At 38.2% G+C, this 20,193-nt stretch overlaps 1 protein-coding gene across 1 annotated transcript in view; it reads left to right on the top strand.

Annotated features, from left to right (window-relative positions):
• Positions 1-1,471: 1,471 nt before the first annotated feature.
• LOC149577407 (Pectin lyase-like superfamily protein) overlaps positions 1,472-20,193 on the top strand; it is a 77,420-nt gene continuing 58,698 nt past the window's right edge. The window contains exons 1-2 of the mRNA XM_089823795.1: positions 1,472-1,868; positions 6,127-6,478. Coding sequence (XP_089679921.1) covers positions 1,550-1,868; positions 6,127-6,478 — 671 coding nt within the window. The 5' untranslated portion in view covers positions 1,472-1,549. The remainder of the gene's footprint in view (positions 1,869-6,126; positions 6,479-20,193) is intronic.

Below are 20,193 nucleotides of genomic sequence, written 5' to 3'. Positions count from 1 at the left end.
CATTGCTTTTCTTTGGTACATGCAGTAATCATTAAGAAGAAACCATTATTTAAGGTTTTGAGAACAAGATGCTTGCCATAGTTCTTGTCACAACATTTGCAAATGCATGGGTACATTGGCCACTAGGCACCCCACTTCATGAAAAAGGCCTTCTCCTTGAAGAGAATAGAACAATCCCTTCTATCCCTCCATAATGATACTAACCAAAATAGTCCTATTAATTGTGGTAGTGGGTAAAATCCCCAGTTAGCCATTTGTTTGTGCTATCACTCATGACTTCCAACTCCACCTTCCCCCTTCCTTTAGATCCACATTAGGTTTTTCTAGAGCATTTTCCAATCTTTATTCCTTGTTGGTCTTTACTTTAAAACCTTTCTTCATTCCACCAATGATTTTGGAGTAGCCCATCATTTGTTTTCATCGCCACACTTCTTTGTCATCATGGGTTGAGAAAGCGTTGTTGCACCACACCTTCCCACTTTTGTTCCTTCCAAGCCTGATTAGGTTGACACTATGTGGGGAACTTGCTTACCTGGCCTATAAAATTTGCCTAGTACGGTGGATGAAACCTTCTGCCATCATTAAATCACAACCTTTGCCTCTACACCACACCTCATGCATCTAATTCCAACAAGGCTAGTTCTTCTACTTCTCATGAATACAATATCTTTGTCTTCACTTCCAAAAAAAAAGTAAAAATATATTTTCCTCCAAAAAGAATTTGTCATGAGACCCCTTCTTTCTAAAAAATAGAAGCTTAAGTCCCTTTATGAGACCCCACCCTTAAAATATTTTTAAAATTTGCAAGTAGCTTCAACTCTATTTTTAGGAAGCCCCCTCCCATGAACCCCAACCTTAGCTTATTTTTACTAAGAAGAATTACTCAACATTTTATAGAACAATTTATATCATTTACTAATTTCAACCTTTTTTAATATCTTAATATTGAAATAAATTGTTAAAAATATTCTTAAAATCTTTGAAGCCCGTCCAATTTTTGGGAAAAGACCCCTTTTCTCTTTTCCTTTTATCTTTAATTTTTATTTATTGTTATTTTATCCTTAATGAATACATTGATATCAGTGATTTTATATAGACTAATAATTTTTTTCTATTTTTTCATTATTTGTAAAGGCAAACACCAAATTAAACTAATCTCGTAGACGTCATTAGAATGTCGTTCATTCATTCTATCTGTTAAAAAAAACATACGTGTACGAGGAAATTCAACATTTCACATTTCACATTTGATGACACCCTTGTCCTGGAAGTGGCCCCATACTCCACCATTTATTCTTTATTATATTATTGAAAGCAAGGACAGCCAGCACAAAACATGTCGCAACAGACCCACACCAACTTTTTAAAGGCTTGATGCTTAGCGCGCATGTTCGCTGAAACAGTTGATGGGATGCAAGCAGGTACATAGATATTTGTGTTTCATAATTACTCTCAAAGCTTGCAAACATTTACAGAGCTGCGTTCAATTGCCTAGAGGAATGTTTGAAGTTGTCAATGCATATATAAAATAGTATAATATTGATAAGTGATGAGGGTGGTTTGGTGCCTTTGCTGCTTCTCTCCTTCTCATGATAGTGATGACGAGAACAAAAGACGCGAAGAAGTTAGAAAAAATAGCAATGATGATGTGGTGAACGCGAATGATGATGGTGTTGCGAGTGGAACTGTAGTTGGTCCATTTGGAGGAGGAGGATTTGTGAGGGGTGCGGGAGGAACAATGGGCGAGTGTGTACCGTATGCTCACGTAGATTCAAATTTGAGGGCCTTGGCAGGCCAGGCTGAAGGTTTTGGCAGATTCTCTGTTGGTGGCTTGCATGGATCTCTTTACCATGTCATTTCTTTAGCTGGTAAGATATGTTTTTGCTTCAATTTAAGTTGCTTGGGTTGGTTTTGAGATACGTTTACTTTTTGGTCAGTTGGGTACGCCATGTTTCTATGCTTATGTACATTTGACGCAATCGAATTTCTTTTTGGGGTAGTTTATGTTTTTGCCGATTTGGGTTTCTCAGATTTAATGATATTTTGCGTTGGGTGGAACTGAATTTCCGTTTGAGATGGTTTTAGTTTTGTTCGTTTGGGTTTAACGTAATGTGATTCGGGTACGATTGAATTTACTGTGGGCAATTCTAGTTACTGGGCATTTGAGTTTCTCGGACTCAGATTTTATAATGTACATTGGGTGCGATAAAATTAATGTTATTATATAATTATAGATTTCTGTCTTTTGAGTTTCTCAGATCTTGTATTATTGTAACTTTGGACACATTAAACGGTTCAAATACAGAATATTCAAGGTTGAACCCTAATGAGCAAATCGATTGAGCATATAAAGGTCCAGTTCGTACCATGTAGGGTTTAATCTGATGATCAATTTGGAGAATTGTCCAGAACCCTGCCAATCTACACACATTAATATTCTATTTCTCATTGTGATGATGCTGGTTTTGGGGCATTTGGGATTTTACGTATCTTATGTTAAATACCTTGAGCACAACTGAATGTTTTTGCACTTATTAAGGCCATGTTAGCCGCAGTGCCAATTATTATAAAATCTTAATTTATGCCGTCTCAGTTTTGGTCGAATGATTATGCTTTGGAGTATTCCAAGCGTTGTCAATCTACCTATATAAGTTATAAGGATTACTAGAGCTCACACTTTTGCAATTCTGCCACAATCGAATGGACTACAAATAAAACCTCCAACTTGAATCAAAACCTTCCAATCTATCTACATCATGAGTTAACTGTGATAATTTCACTTTTAAGCGGTTTGGGCTTCTCGTATCTTGTGATAATTGTACATTGGACACAAGTAATTGGTGTAGTTACACTTTTATTTTCGTTTCAGCCTAGCTAGCACGCTAAGGTGTAAAACCCCAGGTTTTATACCTTCGAAATTTCATTCTGATGATCATGCTTGTGAGTAGATCATCTCTTTCTAATCCTCCTACTAATGCAATACCATTTGCATATTGCTTTCGTCTGAGATAATGTTTTTTTGGCTTTCTCAGATGTTACAATATTGTACTTCAGGTAGAATTAATTCTGCTGACACACTTTTTTTTGGGCTTGAGCCTAGCTAGCATGATAATATAACTTATAAACCCCAGATTTTACCATCTAGGTTTCAATTCAATCCAATGGCTTATATTGGTTGCTCAGCAAACTACATTATATAGACTTATTGTTAGAGTTTGTAGCTGCAGTAGACATTTTTCATACCTGCAATGACTTCATCAACATACCAGTTGTATGGTAGCAATGTCTCTTTTCAGTGATGTTTCGTTTCTTCTCATGATCAAGCATTCTGAGACTGTGAAGATTCTCCAATTCTGAACTGTATTCTTTAACTAGAGTTATGCCTCTTGAAGTCATTGAAGAGCTCTCAGCAATGGACTATAGGTCTTATGTGTGCGTGTCTGATGAGCTCTGAGGTGACCTTTCACGCATGACTGTTTGGAACACGTGCTTCATCGTTGTATAACTACTGAAAGATTAAATGGTCATCATCACATGACTCTTGTCATTTTCTTCTGACATCTGTTTCTATTCATCTCTCAAGCATTTACGTCATCCTAGTCCTTCATTCGCCGATAGCGTTCATTGCAATGATCTCCAGTTTCATTTTTCCTCTTCTTTGTGCCATGTATTTTAATATGCTACATCTTGTGTAGCGTTTCCCCATCTCTTAACCATTAAAGTTGTGGCTTCGTGCATTCGAAGAGTCTTGTGGGTATTTAAAGAATTCGATAGGTCTTCAATATTGCCAGTTATCGGTAAGTACTGTCATCAGATGTGCCACGATATTTTTTTTTTGCCTCTGTCTATTCAGAAAGAGCGCCTTAATTTATTGTTTATGATCAGATGGCTTAAACATCAAACATTAAACTTGATTCCTAGACTAAAAGTGTTAAATAGTCAAAGTTGACTTTTTTTTCTAAACTTAATTTTTCCCTTAGTTTGTGATGTTTAAGAGTGGCTGTTTATGATTCAGCATATACGAAAAGGGCTGTTGGTTCTTCTGCCACATCTAATGGAATTCTGATCGGTTCTTGTTTGATTGGAAGTTTTTGGAATCAATAATTTTGGGTATGATAGCTCTTGCTCTGACAATCATGTTGATGGTTGCTGTAAGAAGAGTTTTGCTAATACTGAAGGTTACTCTGAGAGTCCTGCAGATTTCATATTTCAAGAGTTTATTGTTTTCACTGCAGGGATTATCATGATGTGTGTAGCATCAGTACTTGTCATTAAAGTTTACAGTATGCAACATTCTTGAGGTGTGTTGTTCTTGAAGTTTCAGATAGTCTAATATTGTAAAAAGAGTGTAATCTGTTTGTGCATGAATGCTTGGAAATTTGTGAGCTCTGTACTGAGACTCATTATTATTATTATTTAATAGAGGAGTACTGTTTGGTCTGGATGGGATTTTCCCTCAAGTAGGAGGGCTTTCCCAGGACATCTCTGGTGTTATGGTGTTTTTGATATATCTGTTATTTGTTAGTGCTATTCTGGTTCATAAAATTCAACAATTATGTCCTTGCCTCTTGTAAAATTGCTCCTACTTTTTTCTTTGTTGTATCCTGGTATGAAGCCATTGACATTCTAACTACATTAAGATCAACATCAGATATGAAAGAATAACTTTTTATAACTAAAGCTCCAGATGTGATGTGAGAACAAAAGACATTCCATTTGAGATAACTTCAGATGCTAGCCAATGAGACAATGATATCAGCAAACTAAGATTCTAATTTATGTCCATCTATCTACTTGATCTGATTGAAGAGTATGCCATTTAATTGTTCTTGCATGCTACTGAATGCAAAAAATGCTTAATGGATTAGAATAAATGCTTGTTTTGCTGATTATGGCTGCAAAAATTGAGCTCTCACTTATTTAATGTTGTTGAGTGTTATTAAAGGGAATTCAGCTTGCACAAACACCCTTAGTATTATTAATGACTGCTATATTCTGCTGCTGCCATACTATATCTTGAAGTTGGATCTTAATATTTTTGTCTATGAGCCACTGATGCTTTCTTCCTCAAGACAGGCGCTGTTATTAAGCTGACATTTAGCTCTATTAGTGGGTCATGCTCTTCTTTTGGTTTAATTTGAACTCTAATTATGTTATTGGATTAACCTGAGGTGCATGCTTTTTGTCAAGCAAGCCTATCCATTTTGCTAGATTGAACTAGAGCCTATGTATCAGAAAATACTCAAATTTGGGCTCTAACCCTGTTATGGGAGCAATGAACGGTTTTGGACTAGATTGACTTGCAACCCTTTTATTAGTCCACACTCCCAACCACACTATAACCTTGTTATTGAGCAAGACTGAGCCATGTTAGTTTTTTGTATTGAGAATACTTTGGGAGATGAGGTAGTTGGAGTGCCAAATAAGTGGGCCTTAATGGTAAGGAGGGTTAAGATGTGCTAAGTTTATGGCTCTGTTTTGGACCTTTAGTGATATATCTTTTCTGCCGTAATCTAAATCCTTGCAGACTTTTTAGTAGCTTTCAGATCCTTATTTTATTTTTCAGCCGTTAAAATTGCATGCTAAAAACAATTTCAGCCTGCAAATATGAAGGAAGCGTGTGTATTTCTATCAACAAATGTTTTCTTGGTGACAAGATGTTTCAACATAAACTAGTATAAGTAATGCATGTCTTAAATTTTCTAAATTGCCAATTCTTATGTTCCAACATCTCCACATATTTCTGTTCATCTTATTTCACTCATTATTAAATAGATAAAACATGAATTTTTTAGCATCTGTACATGAAAGATTTTGTCATTTGCTGAAAGTCCAATAGTTTGATGGTCCAATGTGCTAGAAAAACAAAATATTGTGAATTTCTGTTTTAGGATTCATTGGTTTGTAAATGATAAATTCATAGATTAGCAAAGATTGCTTTGGGGCAAGTGTAAATATAGCCTCAAAATGTTTTCACCAATTTTAGTCAAACAGCACGATTTTACATGCGCCCAGTGATTGTAAGTGAAGTCTTTTGAACATTACAATATCAAAATTTTATTGCATATAGAAATAAAATATTGAGGCTGTAAAAGATGTTTGACAAAATGCTTGTTAGCTGGACAGATAGTGGCCCTGGAACCCTTCGCGAAGGCTGTAAACAGAAGGAACCTCTGTGGATTGTTTTTGAAGTGTCAGGAACGATTAATCTTTTGTCTTATTTGAGAGTCTCCTCATACAAGACAATTGATGGACGTGGCCATCGAATAAAGCTTGTGGGCAAGGGCTTACAGTTAAAAGAGTGTGAACATATCATTATAAACAATTTAGAATTTGAAGGTGGCCGAGGGCATGATGTTGATGGAATTCAAATAAAGCCAAATTCACGGCATATATGGATAGATCGCTGCAGCCTTAGTGATTATGATGATGGACTTATTGATATCACACGCCAAAGTACTGATATAACTATCTCAAGGTAAAGTAACATTTTTTTAGTTTGGTCTGATTCAAGTAGCGCTTTAAAGAGCTATCAACTCCCATAGGACCTTGAAAATAACATATATATTAATAGTCTTAATTATGTAACAAGCATATATAACTGCATTTCTACTATGCCTCTAGTTAATTCGTAGATGCTCGTCTTGGACTGGACAAACCTATAACTGGTTCTTTGTTTGAGAAAATATTTGCTCTTATCATGATCGAGCTTGCTTCCAAAATACCCTGGGATATAATTAGTATTCAGTCTTCTTACTATCATAATTGATTCCTACTTTCAGTAACCTATACGCTATATGCTGATATGATAAGTATAGAAAAATTAAGGCCTTATCCTCTAGCTTGGGTCTTGTTTGAATTTTTCTATTTAAAGTCGAGTTTCCACATTTTACATTTGTTAGTCAATACATATTAATGGTTTAAGACATTGCTTATTGTGTAAAAATAAACTATTTACAAGGAAAAAAGAAAAATGTCACTGGATTTTTTTTTTCTTGATTGGCACACATCTTACTGGAATTCGGTTCTTTAACAGCCATCAGAACTTTTATCTTGCTCTGTGCCTTCACATATATTTCACAAACAACTGTGTTGAGAAATTTTGTTTGAAATAACAAACAAATGGGATTGGCCTGCAGCAACACCTTTCAAAATTAAACTAGAAGATGTGAAATTGGTGGCATGAAATTACTTGGGTTATTACTTAGAATGATTTGCATTTCTTTTTCAAAGTACACCTTGACTTATAACATTAAATCAGAGCAGGTGATGGATTTTTGATTTTTGATTGATAGGGTTTTCAAAGATTGATCTATTAACTTTTTTAGGGAAAAGTGGCTATTCTTGCTTTTTGAGATAACTGGGGTGGGGTTTAATAGACTTCAGCAATTAATAATTTAATTGTTTGAAATCAGGTAGAAAACTTCACACTAATTTGTGCATTTGGCATATTGTTCTATTTTCTTAAAAGCTATATACCTTTAGGACCACAACTATTATTTGAGCTGAAACTGTTTTTTAAACAGTCAGTTCATCCCCTACTATTAATTTCTTTTGCATATGGTTCTTTCTCTTGTGGGAGCTAACTCATCATTCCCATATTTACAAAGTAAAGGATGTGACAGATTCCAAAATATTATCTTATTATAGTTCTCATTAATATCTTAGATAACTGGTGAGTTTCAGTTTTCTCATGACTAATACGTAGCATTGGCAGTGTCTTCTCAAGAACATTTTCACAGACATGATTATTGGCAAATTGTCTGGAAACTTGAGTTTTTGAGTATGTTTGAGCACACAAGTACATCAGCAGGGTGGATTGTTCAGTCCAAGAGTGTATGCCATGAGATCATATCGATTGAGTCTCAGTGAGGATTTGTGGATTTGAGTCTGGGTTAGGCTCAATGAGTCAGCAGCCTTGACTTGCAGAGTTGGCGGATTTTGACTGCAGACATTAGTGAGTCTTGGTAGTCAGATGCAGTCAAAATTGTGAAAAATGAGAAATCCATCTTGAAGTAAGAACAAAAAACCAATATTTTTATCTTACATATATTTTTCAATTGCCCAGTTTGTGCTTAGTTTTGGTGCCGAAGCTGAGTCTGAAGCAGCAATGGCTTGCCAAGTCTGTGCTGAGTCCAAGTCCAAACACTATGATTCAAATAGTTTTATTTTTGTGATATTTCAACTGCATGTAATATTTATTGTTTGTGTCATCTTTCAGTAACCTATTTCCCATGAGAATTGATTTGTTTAAATAAGGCATAATGTGTCAGGTTATTGGGTTTCTCATCGAGAGTTAGTTCGTACAATGTACCCAATACAAGCCACACAATGTTACAGCATTATGTACTACCAATGGCATATTATACAGGAAATCGAAGATATATAACCATACAACAACAGCAATGGTAAAAAAATGATATTCTCCTTGATTGCATAATAATACCAATCATGATACATTACTTTGTTCCCCACAAGTACATATATAGACTCGTCGGTTGGCTAAGCCTTCCTACCGTTCCCGATTCATGACAATTATTAATTAATCTACCCGATTTAACAAGGACTTCACTAGCGTCTACATCATCACCTCCCCCCACCACAAAATTGGTCATATTCCAGATGATCATACACAACCCCAAAACTGATGAACATGAAAAAAAGACTGCTGAGAGGGACGAGGGATGTCCCTAGAAGTGGAGAGCATGCTGGAGTAGTCTCCAATAGGTGTCAAACATGCTGGTTGGTTGCTATCTTGGGAGCCTGGCAGTACAAACCACGGTAGCTGCCTCCATGAGCTGCTTTCATACATTTTCGAGCTCTTTATCCTTGTCAGCCATCCCCTTCTTCATGTTTTCTGTCTTGGACACCTGCCCTGCCAATTGAGAGTTTTTTTTTGCTTATTCGTTTTTGCAACTGGGTTACTACTTCTTGTAGTGAAGTTACTCTTGATTACACTTATGCTAGCCTAGTGTGGCTCTTTTCTGTGTACACCATATATACCTTCCGCTGCTGTTCTACTGTTGCATGGCTTTTGTCTCCTCTAAAGTTACTGTAACTTGGCTGTGTTGAAGCAACAATTATCTGAAACAACATTTGATCTTGTGTAGTGGTTGTAGGATGCCTTCTTTTGCACTACCCATTGGAGGTGGTGGAGACTGCCAAGCTGCGAGCATTCCTTAATTCTCCACCAGCGGCCACCCTTTAGCTGGGAAACATTTTATGAATTCCTTGTGGCATTCCCCTTACATAAATTGCAAGAGCCCTTCAGTTGCCTCCACCATTCTATTGTGGCCAATTTCTATATCTTTGGTGGCTGCCCCCATCTGTGCCATGAAGTGGCCCATTTCCTCCATCTTCTGTTTGTACTTCTGAAGAGTATCTGCAAGGTAGGTGAGGTTTGGAGTCTCCAATCATAATACCAAATCACTGCTCTCCGTGTCTCCCCCTTTCGGATGTGGGGAATGAACATCCACAATGTCTCCGTGTGGCTCTTCCACCCCTTTCCTCTTGCTGTTGGTAGTGCGGATAAGTATGCCAATCTCTTGTTCATTCCCATGTACCTCTGGTAGCCCCAATGTGCTCTGTATCTATGGGAGAGCCAGTGTGTAATATCCCTTTACGAATATTTTCCCCGAACCCTTGATTTTTAAGTGCAGATTCAAATCCGGAAAGTAAACCAATATTAAATCTAAATTCCAGAACATTAATCGTTCATAACCAGCAAATAAACATACGAGAAACTCCAGAAAAGAAATGTATTTATTTCCTTCAATAATCAGAAGTACATATTAAAACCAGGAGTTTACTCAAATAACTCAAAATGTGCTATTGTATTATACATCAGCAATACAATAACGTGCAACAACTCAAGTAATCCAATTTTATAAACAGAAAATGACAGTTAGATTGGAAATATAAATGAAACTTATAAGAAGGCTAGGTTTGCGTCCAACCTTCAAATGCTTCTCCAAGGGTTTGTGTCCTAGAAGAAGAAACCAGCAACTGTTTCCAGTTTCCAGATTAATATTTGCTTGAATATTATAATCTTTATATCTCCTCTCAAGTGGAGCTTGTTGTACCTTTATTACTTTTCCCAATGAGATGCACGCTCATTCAAGCAATGTGGGCTAAAACAACTTTTTTGTTCTTTAGTCACTTAAGTGAACATAGTACCTTTTTAAAATAAAGTGACAAGTTAAATGAACTTTAATAGGCACTTAGTCAGTAAACCTTATAGTCATCAGGCATTAAAATAATTGACCAAATGAACTCTGATGAGCATGTGCAATAGCTCGTTGGAAAGCTCTCGGCAAGACGCTTCCAACCCAACACTGAGGTTTTGAAAATACTGAGCTCTGATTACTTACTAAAAATAGTAAGCATCTGGACAACCTGCCAAAACTGCTTCGATGGGTCTAGAACTTGAAATGTCTAGGCCAAATCTTGAACTGAACCTTGTAAAGAACCTTTTCGCCCCCGAAACTTAGGCGAAGTGAGCTGGCTACATAGAATTATAATGTCCCAGAAAAGGGGACATTACACAGTGTGCCCTCTTTTGTAGAGGCATCCATTGACATGCTCAACAATTGTAGCCAATTGTCTGTAGAGGCATGTATGTCTCTCTCTTTAGTCCCTGCTGTTGCTGTTGTGTTACCCCCTTCTGTTGTGCCTTCCCGCTGTGGGAAGTGCTGAAACTACTCCTCCCCTCTGTGTTCCAGTGGCTTGAGCTATAGGTATGATTGTTTGCCATAGTTATTCTCTCTCACGGGGTTAGGTGCCTGAATAATGTATTTGTGAGATGTTTATTTAGCCTTAGTATTGCTACGACCTCTACGTATTTCCTCGCTAGTCATAGATGTTATGGGTTTAGCCCAATCCATGTCTACTCCGTATGGCTCTTGTGTTATTATGGGGTCTTCTTCGACTTCCCTCGGCCAATCATTCGATCGTCCTTAGTTGTGTACCCAAACATATTGATATCAACACTATTTACCCTTCTCTCCTTATACATTGTTAATTTGGACCCGTTTATGATTCCTTGATAGGTTTGTCCTCGAGTTTAGCAAGTTGAACAACCCCATTGCTCCCTACTTCTTTGACTTTATTTGTCCCAAGCCAACAAACTTTGAACTTCCTAGGCTTAATTTTGTTACGACCATTATCCCTGAGAACTAAGTGGCTTGGTAAGAATTTATCCGCTATAGGTGTTTATTGTGCCAAAAGTTCCTTCTTTGTTGGGCCATTTCAATTGCCCATTGTGCTGTCATCCACCTTTCATCCAATTTCATCAAATTGGTGTAGTGTTCATTGAGACTTTCGGTATCTCCCCATTGGTTTTATACTACTACTCTTAATCTTGACACTGTGTACTTTGCAGGTACAACGACCTCTTGGCTGTATATTAGATAGAATGGTGTGCATCCTGTTGTTTCATTATAGGTAGTCTGATAAGCCCACAACATCACTAGGAGTCTTTCTTCCCAATCTCCCTCTTCCATTCACAAGTCTTGTATGTGTGTGTGTCTAATGAAGTGCAAGGCTGAGTGAACCCCCAAAGGAGGTGACCAAGCCCCCAACAAACACCACACAATGGAAACACAACACAAGATACAAGATCTAATAGAAAATCCAACTCTTTATTCATTAAATAATTGATTACATGCAATGTACCAGGCTGTAAGGCCTTCCCGATTATGTCTAATTACGAAAGCAATTACAGTAACAGTTCTGCAAGACTTCGCAAGATTCAAACACTCCCAACCCTAGCTAGCTCAAATCTAAGCTTGTGCTCACAAGCCACCAAGCAATCTTTTTGTTTCCCAAGCCCACTTAGCTACTAAGTTTGCTCTCAAGTTCACAACTCCAAATTCCTTCTTTGAATCTTTGCTACTCCATGCATTGACTTCACTGCTTAAAACACTACCCAAACACTCCTTTTATAGTTGGACAGCCACAAGTCGACTTGTTGCAAATAGAATCATCTAGAACCCAAATAAACATAATAAGCCTTAAATCGGCTTACAACAAACATTAAATGCACATAGGAGAAATAACCAAGACCGCAAATAGGTCCTCACATATCCCACGATTGATCCATGTCATGATCATGCACAACACATTAAATGCACCAAGTTGGCTGATCAAATCTCCAAGAACACCCAGTTAGTGAAACAATCCACCGAGCATCAACAACCATCGAGCACGCCAAGTATACACCGAGCATATTGAGTGTTGCCCTACTTTTCCCCCTGTAACCATTTTGCAAAAGTGAAAAATTTTGTGTCTTAGTTAAGCCTAGGTATGTCTGGGTCTAGTTTTAATTCCCCTTAGGTGAAAAGAATCTCCATTGGATTTTCCATCTTTCCCTTCTCCCACATTTCATGGCTGGGTGGTTTTCCTTGATGTTGTGAGTTTATGGGTAGCTTAGTACCTAATTCGATGGGGATTCTTGCAACATGCGAAGGTTATTCACAAAGCTGGGCTTGTTCGTGACTTATCATGTTTTCAATGAAAGAAGGAAGCTTGCGGAAAATCAAGCATCGCCTTCTCCTCGGTGGGTTAACCCATGAAGGCAATTTTTTGCGAAGAGTAATAGATGATGTTTACAGGCCTATATAAGAAGATAATGAGCTATTTAATGGAAAATCCTTATTTTCATTACAATATTCTACCTTGGGAAACATTCCGGATTCATCACAACGCTCAGAATCATCTTAAGCGGAAAACTCAAAAATGACACCTCCTCGGCGGGCTTTTGACCCATGAAGTCCGTTTTCCACCAAAGGCAATTGTAAAGGAAAGAAACAAGGAAGTGGGCCCCTTATTGACTTTTGTAGTCCTTTCAAGATTTTCCAAACCCAAAGGAAATATTAACTCAAAGGATAAAGTTTAAAGGAAAGTCTGGGCGGAAAAATGGGATCGTCTTCTCCTCTGCGGGTTTTCAATCCATGAGGACGATTTTTCGCATTCAAGAGAAAATCAACTTTGTAAAGCGGATTGGGCCCATGAATTACACACAAAACATCTTAAAATGATAATGGAAACAATCTAACCATTGCGAGAAAGGTATTCTGAGCAAAATTCAATTGGGCGGATATTTCCTTACGGGGTACTCTATTCATAATTCTTTGAAACTTAATGAAAAATGGAAAAGTAGGTATGAAAGAAAGGAAAGTTACTGTTGGGCCAATGGAAATAGTGAAAAGACATTGAAATATTCGTTAGAGCTCCCGCATTTACTGTTTCAACGGATTTATCCTTTAATTCATTTGTGTGGCGTGAATCCTGAAGATCAACAGATGAATTGAGACTCCTATATAGATGGGAACATAACAATTATTCAAACTATCGCTTTTTCTTGAAATGTTATTATGTTAAATTGCACAACACTTTCAAATAGTCTGTATTTGTCAATTCAATATCCTGTTCTTCATCTAGATTCAAAATTTCAATTTACTTCATTCTCAGAGAGTGGCAACCAGATTTGTGGGGTTTGATGGGCTAAATGGAATCAAGTCCACATTGCAGAATTTCGCGGATACTTCACTCCATTTTTATGATATGCAAGATTTCCAAAGGAGGTTGAAGTCGGAGCCGATTCATCCCATAACTGAGAAGCTTCGAGGAAGTGGACTAGTAGAGCTAGCTAGCTGGTTTCTCGGTGGTAGTCCAAGCTCCAGAATTGATTTATGAATGCATAAATCACTATAATCCGGATACCAGACAGATTGTGTTACTTGATCATATAGTACTAATCTCCATTGATAGGCAAACTGTGGTGAATTGCCTCCGAGTTCCAGAGCGGGAGGAGTTTTTGGACTTGATAGTAGGAGCAGTCTCTGAGTTCTCCGCAAAGAAGATGGTGTGGAGGAAGGAAATTATGCAATCTTGGTTTCAAAAGCCGCAGAGCGCCAAGAGTAAGGTCCCCAAAACTCTATTTGGTACTAACCTTAAACTTGAGATTTTAGACATTCTGGTTCTCTTGCATAGACTGAAAGGTGAGGTAGAGGCTTTAAATTTCGTTGAAAAATATTTCTTTCTGGTACAAGTTATTTGTTCAGATACACAATATATTGATTGGGCTCATGAGGTAAGTGAAAATCTTTCCAAGGCTCTCAGTGCTGCGAAGTTCTACAACACTTTCTATATGTCTTCCTTTCTGATTTACATGCTAGCATCTCTACAGTTATGGCTGGGCCTTCCAAGAATAGAAAACTTTTCCGATGATGTGAACTGTTATGAGTTTTATCCATGTTTGCAATTGCAAAATAGTTATGCGGAGTATGTCAAAGTTAATGATGCATTCACAATGAGAATTTGTAGGGAACTCCAAGGATGCCCAGAGAGGAGATTCAATTCGGAGGCAATGGTGGCTATTAGTCAATTCAGAAGCTATTTTATCCAGTTCTCATCTTTTTCATATTTGCGTCTTGCAACTTTCAATGGATTCCCCTTGAAGCTGCCCAGGTATCCGAGTGACATGATCGTGCTAATAGAGATCGTCAGGCAGGCGGTCCAGGTGAATGTGCTAAGTGGAAGCTTGAAGAAGAAGGGATATGAGTTCCCTATGAAAGTAGGAACTTACAGTTGCAAGTCCTGATCTGATGCAAAGAATATGCTCAAAGTGTTCGAGATGAAATACAAATTGGAGATGTATGAGGTCTTGAGACCTATGTTTGATCCGAATGGATATGCTAGGGATGTGTTGTAGATTGTGAGTGTGATCAAACACATTACCACTATTGAAGACTATTGGGCGGATTGTAAAGATGAATTTGAAAGTCGAGATTGTGCTTTCACCAGGCTCACAGTGGAGCAAATAAAAACATATACTATCAATCTTAATTTTGAAGGATTGGAGGATGATGGGCAATATATGTATAGTAATGCATATTTGATTAAGTTAAGGAACCCTCCTATTAGTTCGAAGCCTTATGAGGATGCTGAGGAAGATTTAGACACTATGATGGCCCAAATCATCAAAAGAACTGGGAAGTGGGTTGAATGGACAACCAAAAGAAGCCGGAGTAAGGGCACAACCACTCAAGCTTCTCCAACAACTACAACTCCCTCCCAGAGTGCTACACCAGGCGTAACAGTAGCTATCACTCAAGGACCGACTCAACCTTCAGGAGGAGGTGACCAACCTCCAGACAAGAGCATTCCCATAGCTAAGATGTATCATGATGGCTCCCTCCCAGTTATTGGAACCCAAATTGATGCTGAGGAGAAGAAGACGGAAGAGCCAAAGGATAGTGCTGTTACCTCAATCCCCTCTCCTCATGTTACACCTGTCCTCTCCCCTCATATCACCCTAGTTTCCTCACCCCATCATAGCTTAGTTCCGCCAGTAAGTGCTACACTTTTGCAACCAAGTGGCTCCCCAGTGCAGATAGTAGATTTGGGAGATGGAAAGAGCAACAACAGTGAATCTACTGAATCTGATGAGGCAATGAAGAAAACCTCAGAGGTGGAGAAAGGCCAGAGCTCTTCCAAGCTCATTTCTCAGGCCCCAAAGAATCCCTTCTCTTCAACTGTGATGACAATCACTCCAGTTAAGAAGAAGATGTTTAGCATATAATCACTTGGGACGGCCTCCAAAGTGATAGGCATTGATTCCTGGTTAGAGGATACTTTGGAGAGAGAGAGAAAAAGGAAAGATGAAAGCGCCCCCACCAAGGATACCATATCCCTTGCCGTTCATTCTAGATTTGCATTTACCAAGGTGAAGAGGCAGAAAACCTTGTCTATACTTGGGCAAGATCCAGAAACAAGGCACCTAACAATGGAGATAGCCAAGCCCAACAAAGAAGGAAGAATTGAAGATATGACTACTGATGATTTTACTATGCACTCAGTGGACCTTGGAGAGGCCAGACATGACACCAAGGTTGGCTTGTGGAAGTCAACCAATGAAGTAATTGAGGGACAATTAGAAAACTTGAAGTTGTCAAAAGTTAGGATGAAGGTTGAGATAGAAGAGTTGAACAGATTCATTAGACAATTGGTCACCCCATTGGCAACTATCTCCGGAGTATCAGTAACAAGAAATTCTACTGCTGCCGAAGTTCAAGCCCTTATCTCTCAACTTTAGGAAGATAGGCACTTTGGTCAAATTGGTAAAGACTGGATTGGGAAACTCAAATTAGAGGGAGTTGCTATTATAGAACAAATTGGTAATGTTATCTTAAGATTAGAAACAGAGAAGGATAACATCTTAGCAAATAGCAGTACTTTGGCCGGAGAAAGAGCGAAGAGCGACGATTGTATCTCTCTTCTGAAGATGATTATCCAAATGAAGGAAAAGGAAGCCGTTGAAGCAAAAATCTTGCCGAAGGGAGACTGACCTCTGTTCGAATGGCTTCAGAGCATGCAATTCAAGTTAGAGATGATCTTATTAGTAGAAAAAGGACTTAAGGAAACAAAGGATAAAGTGAAGAAGACTCAAGACAGAGGATTTGAACTCATGAGGGGACTACATATAGATTCACAGAGTAGTGGCCAGGGGAAAGCACTCATTGGGATAAATGTCATGAAGGAAAATTTCTCCAAATTTTTAGATAGTCTGACTGATGTATCTTCCAATAATTAAAATAGAGTTGTAGAACTCCAGAAACTCAGCGGATGCATACACGTGGCCATAAAGGAATTGCTAAATCAATTGAATGTTGTGAAGGAGTTGGCTAGCGAACATTCTAAGTGGCTCTTGAGATACACCAACATACGCGTGCTTAGGCATGAAGAGCTAATCCCAATCATAGTTGCTGCTAAGGCCTATAGAACAAAAGTAGAAAAGGGGAAGAAGACGAAGTGATTCACATTCTGCCCCCCTTTTTCACTTTCTTATGTAATTATTGCAATATGACAAATTGGTTTCTTGCCATTTGTCATTCTTTGAGGAGATGAACCGATTGAACTTCTATTGTAACGATCATCTCAGAATCCTATATGTATGAAATTGAAAGATTAATAAAAGGTCGGTGAATTTTTGATGTGAAGTACTTGATGTTGCAGAGCCAATTGAATGGTATTTTGTATCAACTATTTTTTGTTCCATTTCTGTTAGTTGTTATTTAATGTTTTCTCTTTTGTTTGGATTGAAGTAAGGAAAGAACAGAGTTTCATTCCCTTGTTTCGAGGCAGCGAACGAATTTGATAATTAGTGTCATTGCACGTTCAAAGAGGAATCCCTTAAACGTTTTTCCCTTTTAGTTAACTTCTTCTCTGTAGTTCAGATCCTAATTAATTCAGTTCAGTATTATTTGTTATGCTATTAAGCTTTGTGAGTTCATAAGATGTGTGGGTTCATAAACTTAATCAGTTCCTCAGAAATCTTTTTTTACCTGGGTTAGATCCTGTTTAGGTTTGGCTCGGTTTTACCTCTTCTGTTCTCAGGTCAAGAACACACCCCCATACTAGTTTAGGAATAAAACATAATTCATTGCAAATCCACCATAGGGAGCTGTACCTATTAATTTAGAGAAAAGCTCGTCTATCTATAAGTGGCTTTTCAACTGTTTGTAACCAGATATCGTTCATAATTTGGGCATTTAAGAGGCATAATTAAAAAAAGAACAAATTTGTTTACCAACACCGAGCAAGCACGTCCACCGAGCTCCCACAAACATCACTGAGCACAGGTTCTAGCGAGCAAAATATTAACCGAGCACCACAAGCACCATTGAGTCCTTCAGTCATCGAGTTCCTTGGGTGAAACTACAGCCACAAACTACCCCAATAATGACCAAGCATCACCTCCCTTCAATTGAGTCCACCAACTCCAAGGTTAAAACCTCTCCAGGATATAGGATTGCCAACTACCCTAGGATGCTCCTGCATCAGACACCCCAGGTGCGAAAATATGTTCATAACAACTAGAGGAACATCTTCCAAGATTCAACACATAAATCCCGAATTGGTTCTTCACATACATGTCTTTCAAGTCATCAACTTGTACACTCTTGCCTTTATTCCACTTCGGCCATTCTTTTCCTATAACGGACAACTGTTTTCTCTGCCTCTTCACATCCTTCCTCGGTGTACCACAAGTCTGTTTCCCACGCTGATTTCTAACCCCTTGAGAATCCTTCAACTCAACTTGCCTATTGAAGCTCAAGTTCTTCCTACCGAGTTCTGCATTTTGCAAAGAATCAAGGAAAACTTCCTTCCACCCTTCTCAACAGAAAACACACTCTTGACACAATCATGCACTTCTCTGCAATCGTATTACCAAGGTCTACCAAGTGATATGTGATAACTACTTATGTCCACAATATCACACAACACTAGATCTACATATTGCCCAATTTGAAAATCAACAAGACACTGTGCCCTCACTACCAATGTATTTAGATCTTGCAACCAACTAATCCTATAAGGATAAGAATGTCTCGTTCTCTTCAAAACAAGTTTCTGAACCATCGCCTTAGCAACTAAGTTATTAGTACTAACACTACCCACAATCACATTTCAACAATTACTCTTAGACTTACATCGAGTCTTGAACAAATTCCTTGTTTGACAAGGTTCCAACACCTTCTTACCAAACAATACTTGTCGAGCCAGTAAGTTATCTTCCACCTCAAGCTCATTCACTAAGTCCTCATTCTCATTCACTACAACAACTTTTTTATCATTGACCTTCCTGTCAGCATTGGGACATTCAAAAGATCTATCCTTCTTCACCACATTTGAAACAAGTACTTTTAAATCCAGCTCTACTTATTCTTCTCCTTTGTTCAACAGGTTTTGGTTCATCCTCAACTGAGTGAGTGATCTTTCTTCTCCTTCCCTCGGGAATTACCTCGGGAATTACCTTGATGCCTTCTCTCCAACTTATCTTCTGCCTTTAGAGCATACTGATAAGCATCCTCAATCGAATCAATCTTTGACATACCAATCTCATTCTGAATATTGAATCTTAGTCCATTAATATACATAGCCACCTTTTCCTTAGAAAGTTCTCTATGTCCAGACCGAATAGGTAACTTGTAAAACTCCTTAGTGTAATCCTTCACAGTCATACCCTCTTGTTTCAGATTCTGCAATCTCTTAAACAACTCAAGTTCATAATCAATAGGAATGAACTTAGCTTTCAATTTTGTCACCATCAATCTCCACCTAGTGATTTTCATTTCACCCTCCTCTTCTCTATCTCGTTGTAATTCTCTCCACCATAAAGCAGCATGTCCTTTCCACTTAGTTTGTGCTGACCTCACTCTGAGCGGAGCACTGATATCCTCTAACTCAAAGTAGTCTTCTAATTCACCAACCCAATTAATCAGGTCTTCAGGATTCAAAGTACTAGATAAATTAAAAACATCCATCTTATGCTTCAGCTTCAACTGAGCTTCAGATCTATCCAACTAAGTAGTTCTGTCTTCCACAGATCTCTCCATACGATTGACTCTATCTTCACCACCAGATCCAGTGAGCTCAAAGTCTTCTACAACTTTCTCATGACCATCTTCTATACCAACTCTCCTCGGTACACCAACTATAGCTCTCATGATCTTAGCGATCATATCATTCTTCATCAACTCCATCTTAGAGTTTGCAATCGCCCTAGGGTCCAATCTTCTTAGAGGCATCTTCCAAGATCTTCGAAAACCCTCTGCAACAAATCCAACCCGAGCACCTTGTGACAAACCTAAGTTGCTTGTAAGTCAGATCGCAACTTGTTATGATGCAGTGCAACGCAGGAGAATCCCCAAAGGAGATATCCTAGCCCCCAACAAATAATCATACAGCGGAAACACAACACAAGATACATGATTTGATACCAAATGCATCTCTTTATTTATAAAATAACTGTTACATGCAATGTGCCCGGCTATAAGGCCTTCCTGGTTATAGCCAAATACAATAGCAATTACAATAACAGTTTTGCAAGATCCCTCAAGATCCGAATCCAAACCCAAACCTAGCTAGTCCAGAACCACACTCCGGTAGAAACCTCCAAGGAGGATCTAAACTTGTGCTCGCAAGCCCACCAACAATCTCCTTGTTTCCCAAGCTTCAGCTACTAGCCCTTCTCAAAGTTAGCTTCTCTACCACATCCTCTTCTCCAAGTTGGAGGATTATGACTTAAGACTCCACAAGACACCTATACTTATACCCAACTAAGCCACAAGTCGGCCTAGCAATCACAGATTAAATAAAACCTTATATTAAATGCATATTTAAGCCACA

The sequence above is a fragment of the Cupressus sempervirens genome, chromosome 1 (genome assembly GCF_028749045.1).
Source record: "Cupressus sempervirens isolate cs-2001-9-10 chromosome 1, ASM2874904v1, whole genome shotgun sequence".
Classification (NCBI taxonomy): Eukaryota; Viridiplantae; Streptophyta; class Pinopsida; order Cupressales; family Cupressaceae; genus Cupressus; species Cupressus sempervirens.
This window is presented reverse-complemented; position numbering and strand designations above follow the sequence as displayed.